Source organism: Mastomys coucha, unplaced genomic scaffold, assembly GCF_008632895.1.
Source record: "Mastomys coucha isolate ucsf_1 unplaced genomic scaffold, UCSF_Mcou_1 pScaffold18, whole genome shotgun sequence".
NCBI lineage: Eukaryota > Metazoa > Chordata > Mammalia > Rodentia > Muridae > Mastomys > Mastomys coucha.
The window spans coordinates 76106777-76113419 of record NW_022196900.1 but is presented as its reverse complement, the minus strand read 5'-3'; the positions used below and the strand labels follow the sequence as shown (position 1 = coordinate 76113419).

The 6643-nt window shown below is 47.0% G+C and overlaps 1 protein-coding gene across 2 annotated transcripts in view; it reads left to right on the top strand.

The window, feature by feature from the left end:
- Cfap57 (cilia and flagella associated protein 57) overlaps nt 1–6643 on the top strand; it is a 77688-nt gene that overhangs the window by 35514 nt on the left and 35531 nt on the right. For both annotated transcript variants that reach the window (XM_031378443.1, XM_031378442.1), the window contains exons 11-12: nt 493–666; nt 4741–4902. In XM_031378443.1, coding sequence (XP_031234303.1) covers nt 493–666; nt 4741–4902 — 336 coding nt within the window. The remainder of the gene's footprint in view (nt 1–492; nt 667–4740; nt 4903–6643) is intronic.

Sequence of the window (6643 nt, the reverse complement as noted above, 5' to 3'; positions counted from 1 at the left end):
AGGCAGGAGACTGACTTTCCTTGAAGTTTACGCCTCAAATACCGCTGTCACGCAAAGTGTGCATGGCAGGGTTCTGTGAGGCAACCTGGTCTACCACGTATGTTCCAGACTATGTAAAGCCACACAGTGACTCAAACATAGATAAATAAAAGAATACGTTAATTGAGATGGAAATTAGGAACTCTGAAGTGGGCTCAGTGATGGGAGAGCATACATAGCATGTGTGAGGCTTGAGTTTCATTCCCAGCAGCATAATGATGATGAGTAGGAAGGGAGAAGGGGAAGGGGAAGGAGGAAGAGAAGGAGGAGGAGAAGGAAGAGGAGGAGGAACTAACATGTATTTAGTTTGGGCCTTTCACATGCTGGCTACTATACCAAATACTATAAAGGAATAGAAAAAAAAAATGAATAGAATTCTACCGCAAAGATGACGCTGGGACACTGGAGACGCAGCTCAGCCCCTCCCACTGAACAGATCTGCCTGTGTTCCAGATCCTCCGAGAGATACCAGCATTTGACGTCGTCTACACAGCCATCACCATCTCACATTCCGGGCGTATGATATTTGTGGGCACTTCCGTGGGGACTATTCGTGCCATGAAGTACCCGCTGCCTTTGCAGAAAGAATACAATGAGTACCAGGCTCATGCTGGCCCCGTCACAAAGGTGAGAGGTGCCTCTCCACCAGGTTGCAGCCCAGGCTCTGCCTCACAAGCCTTCCTACCCCAGCAGCGTCTGTGTTGCTTGCTCCTCCTCATTCCTTCTCTCTGTCTACCTGTCTATCACCCAGTCACTGGGCACCTGCTGGCTAGTCATACCCATGATGAAATTACTGGGAATTTACCCTAGGAAGTAACCAGAGTCACACCTAATGTTCATGTGTCACAAAATTACACCTTGGATGGGTGCTGTAGATGTCCTAGCTAAGTCACCATCAGAATTCTTGGCTGCAGTGATGTCTACCTACTAATGACCCTCAGATGCCCACTGCTCCCAGACAAAAGGAAGTCACACCCCTAAGAGGCTAGACCCAGTCTGTCTTAGTTAGGGTTTCCATCACTGCAAAGAGACACCATGACCAAGGCAACTCTTGTAAAGGCAAGCATTGAATGGGAGCTGGCTTACAGGTTCAGAGGTTCAGTCCATCATCATCACTGCGGGAAGTAAGGCAGGCAGACATGGTGCTGGAGAAGCTGCGAGTTCTACATCTTGATCCAAAGGCAGCTAAGAGGAGACTGGATTCCACACTGGGAGGGGTTTATATATATATAAAACCTCAAAGCCTACCACAGTGACACACTTCCTCCAACAAAGCCATACCTCCTAATGGTGCCAGTCCCTATAAGCCAATCATTCAAACACATGAGTCTATGGGGTCCAAACCTTTCCAAACCACCACACAACCTCTCCCTGAGAATATGGGTATAAAGACTACCCCTGGGAATAATAACATAGACACGCTTGTGCAAATAATCCTGCTCCCTCTTCTTGTGATGTCTATGTCTAATAATAGCTAAACAGTTCAAGTCATAATGGAGGGAAGGGGAGAAGTGCTAACTTAAGAAAGCCGCCTATGTCCAGAAGCAGATGGATGGGTAAGGAAACGTGTTTCACGCATACAATGGAGTAATAGTCTTGAAAGGGAAGGGAACTCTGCCCTGTGCTACAACATGGATGGGTTTTAAGAACATTGTACTAAATAAAACTAACCAATCCCAAACAGGCAACACAGTGCCCTCTACCCTCACCAGATGCTTAACAGCAGTGAAAATGGGCTCAAAGGTTAGAGTCCCATTGTGAGACAGACTTTGTGGTCCTTTCTCGGACTTTCTCAGCTTTTATGAACAATGGAGTTTATAAGATATGGTTGACTTCCCAGCCTAGAGCCAGAGTGGACAGGGATCTGGCGTCTGCAGGATCCCCACTACTCGGTGGCGCCTTTTCCAATGTAAATTTATACCTAGGGCATTAGTTCTAGTCCCCAGAGTTTTCTCCACTTCTCAGGCCTTTGGGTCCTTTCTATACCCCACCATTGCCCACTGTCAAAGATTTGAGTGTGTGGAACAGCGGATTAAGATCATGTCCACCTGCGACTCACCCAAACTGACCAATAGAACCTTAATTCATATTTTTAAAAGAAGATCCTTAAGACTAGTCAAAAAATGATAGAACATAGAGTGGTGGTCATCAGAAGAGGAGTTGTCCAATTTGTGCAGTCTTTGTTTTGAAAGAAAAGAAATAAGGATAGACAGAGGTGATGGCCTCAGAACTTCACAGATGTGTCAGTCACAAACTGTATACCAAGAAATGGTCACAACGGTAAATTTACAGCTTGTATTTTGCCGTAACAAGAAGTGATGAAAAGCATTCTCTAGCATGAAAAACAGATGTTAATAAGTCAGAGCCAATGGAAAAGCAAAAGCTTGGGGTGGGGGAGGTGTTCCACAGACCCCTGGAAAACAGACCCTGAGAAAACGTATGTCTCCTTTATTTGAGATGGGATGACATAAAAAAAAAAATTAATTATGTCTTGAATTCTATATTGGCTTACTGTCTTACTTTTCTACTGCTGTGATAAAATACTACAGCCAAAGCAACTTATAAACAGAAGTGTTTAATTTGGCTTATGATTTTAGAGGGTCAGAGTACATGACCACAGCGTGAAGGAACAGCTAAGACTCACACATTGATCCACAACCACAAGGCAGAGAGCAAACACAAACACTGGGAATTAATGAGCCTTCCTCAAAACCAGCTCCCAGTGACCACACCTACTCTAGCAGAGCCACACCTCCTAATCCTCCCCAAACAGTTCCACCAGCTGGAGACCAAGTGTTCAAATCTATGAACCTATGGGTCATTCTCATTCAAAGTATCACACTTACCTGTAGGTCATTGTAGAAAAGGATTTCTCATTATGATGCATTTCTGTAGTGAGCCTGTACATTGGGTTGGAAGTAAAGTGCCACAAGATAGTCTTATCTTCCCTCCAGATCTACTCACTTTGTGGTAAGATGGTTTTTAATTATAGAAGCAGCGTGTATTTATGTTAGAAGTCAGCGCTTCACAGCAGCAACACCATTCAGACAACTGACCCCACCCCCCTCAGATAGATTGTGTCTGAAATAAAGATCAGACTACATGGTCACTCCTCTGTATCCTGCTTTTTAAAAATGTAACACTATCATTAGAATTTTTCTATACGATTGAGCGTCCCTCAAACGGATGCTTCTTAGGGGCTGGAGAGATGGCTCGGCAGCAGAGAGCACGGCTGCTACTTTTGTAGAGTCCAGATAAGCATTGACATAGCTCCCACTCTTGTTGACCTCCAACTTTCCTTGTTGGGTGGCTGTGCCTGAGCCCAGTTAGCCCTCAGTCTTAGAAGTTGACAAGCACAGCAGGAAATTGGGAGTAAAAAAAATTTTAAAAATTTAAAAAAAAAAATGTAGATCAGTCTCCAGGGAGTTGGGAAGCCAGCTCAGCCTTCAGAGACTCTTGTAGGCAGCAGCAGTGCCAGAAACCCAAAGCCCCAGAAAATAAGATCATTAAAATCAAATTCACTGAGGCAATGTAATGATCCACTCTGCTCCGGAACTCAATTAGGGCCTATCTTAGATGATAAGGGACAAATTCCAGGTGGGAAGAGACAAAAGCATCGTGAAGTCACAACAATAGATCCATGGTTACCCATGACTACTTTTATTCCATTAGCATAGTGAGAACCACACTGAAGCAGGGACCTGCATGACATGCAGAGGCAAGACGAAGAAGAACGCAGGCTCAGCTAATTCTCCCCATCTACACATGGTGGTGAAAGACCTCCAGAACTGGGGAGATCCTTACTCAAGTCTTGGGATGACGTGACCACCCAATGACTCATGAGAGACCGAACTTGCTGCAATCACATGAGGTTTATTTGGGATAGACGGGTACCGGGGTCGATCTCGTGACCATGTTGGCCAGAGGAGTTCAACCCCGGGGTTGATCTCGTGACCATGCTGGCCAGTGGAGTTTGACCCTAGGGTTAATCTCGTGACCATGCTGGCCAGAGTTCGACCCCGAACACAAGAAGTGTGGAGTATTTAAAAGGGAAACCCACAAGCTGGGGGCGGGGAGAGGGTTACCAAGGAAACATGACAAAAACAGTGGAAAATTTCAGAGGGACCCAACCCAAGGTATTCAGTTAGGGAGGGGAACATATTCCTTCTAGGAATGTAATCTTTATCTACTGGTCAACGGGGTGGAGAGTCCCATAAACCAGTAGACCTTCATTCCTAGTTCCGCCCTCATTACAGGTCAGCCAGGAGGGGCAGGTATCGGGAACCAGAGCCCTGAGGCTCTGAGTTCCTGGAACTGGCTATTTTATATTTCTGGCTTGTTATATCTCTACTAGTACATTACTTTTCGTTAACATGCTTTTTCCCAAATTTCTAAGTCTCCCAGTCTTTCAGTGGCACCAGGAAATCATCCCTGAATATGTGGTAGATGCCAGAAGAGCTTCACACTTCCATTCTTTGCTTTTGAATGAGCTGGAGATTTTTCTCTCCCCAAGCCCTGACTCCCTCTTCCTCGAAAAGGACATTTGTTGTTGCAGCAGGGTGCTTCTGTCTGAGTCTCCCTGTAGAGAGCACATGCGCCATAGACACAGTGAAGCGTGCAGGATTGCGTGGACAGAGACCTGTCCAGCAGCCAGCTCCGCCCTGGCCATTCACACCCACAGAAAGCTCCTTGCCTCCACAGATACTGCTCACCTTTGATGATCAGTTCCTGCTGTCGGCGGCTGAGGATGGCTGCCTGTTCACCTGGAAGGTCATTGATAAGGATGGCCGGGGAATCAAACGAGAGAGGGAGGTGGGCTTTGCTGAAGAGGTGCTCGTGACTAAGACAGACATGGAAGAGAAGGTAAGAGCTGGGGATAATGAGAAGGAATACAGAATTCCTTAGCAGACTGCATTCAGAGGGCTCAGGATCTAAGGTCCTCTGAAGGTCTGGCTATCCCCGTCCCTGATACAGACTATCTCAGCTCCCTTCACCACTCCATTCATGCCAGCAAGCCGTCCTGCTTGCTGCCACCTGACGGCCTCCACCCTCACACTGCCTGTCTCTCTACCCTGTGATCATCCTGCACACCAGTCCTGTGATCCCACTTTCCTACAGTGTAAGAGCAGGGTTAGGGACTTCAAAGATAAGCACTATACATTCATAAGATTAAATTGGCAAACCAGGGCTAAAGAGATGGCTCAGCTGTTAAAGGCTAGGCTCACAACCAAAAATATAAGCTTGCAAACCACATGCCCAGATCATATCTGTGAAGTGTAGTGATCTCCAGTGCAAGTGAACCTTCATTTTCAAATACATGACTGGGGTGGGATAGGGGAGAAGGAGATGGCTCAGCCAGGCAAGCATGAAGACCTGAGATTGGATCCCCATCACCAGCTAGGCACAAAGGTCTGTGTATGTAACCCCAGCGCTAGGGGTAGAAGAAACCAGAGGACCCTGGAGCTCAACTGGCAAGACAACCTGACTGAGCTGATGAGCGTCAGGCCCAACAAGAGACCTTGTCTCAGAAATCAAACTCTAGAGCAACTAATGAAGACACCCAGCAACAACCTCTGAACTCCCCACTCACACCACACACACACACACACACACACACACACACACACACACACACACACACACGACATCAGCACTCACATTTGTAAGTGTATGCACACATCTGTAATCCCAGCACACAGGTGGCCAAGACAGAGGGACCATGAGTTTGAGGACAGCGTGAACAGTAAGAGCTTGTCTCAGAATAAGAAAGGAAGAAAGGGAGGGAGAAGGAAAGGAGTGTTTGTGATGTGACAGGCACAGTACCAGTGACATAATACCTCTCTCCTTGAAACCTCCGAATGCCTCTGTGGAAAAGATACTGTTGCTCTCCCCCATGGCTCAAGGGTTATTGATCAACCTCAGTCAAAGAGTTTCAGTGCTGGATCCAAGCCCACTGTGCTGGTAAATATTGAACCCATCATTAGATTCCAGATTGAATCTGGAGACGGCTCTTGGTCACTAATCCAAGAGAACCTCTCTCCTGTTCATACAGCAAGTTCAACACAGTAAATATTTTGCTGAAATCTGAGGGCATAGCCTCATGATTGAAGCTGAACGTCTGGCTCTCAGAGAATCCCAGAGCTACACAGTCACTGCCCCTTGGGAAGAGAATCTGAGTAGCTGAGCGAGCCTCCTGCAGTCAGCTAGGCTCCCAGCGTGAGTGTTTGGAAAGGCCAGTGACTGGAGCTATGATCAGGAAGTTCACAGTCATGGAAGGAGAAACAATAAAACTGCCAGAACAGCCATGCAAAGGCACAGCAGGATGGAGGGCCCTGGTGTTCCTTAGACAGCCCTTCCAGAGAGCCCTGGAACTTTCTCTATGAAAGGCAGAGGAGGAGGAGGGAGGACCTAGCCTCCCTGTGGCAAACATGTCTGCTCTCCCCTCTGTTTTCTTCTTCTTCTTCCCAGATGGCAGAGAAGCCAAATAGGAGATGCAAGGATAAGCTGAAGGTCTGACAGTGTCTCCGCTGACTCTGACCCCTCACCCCTCACCCCTGACCCCTGACCACAACAAGGCCTGACAGCACTGCTGCTACCACAGTGG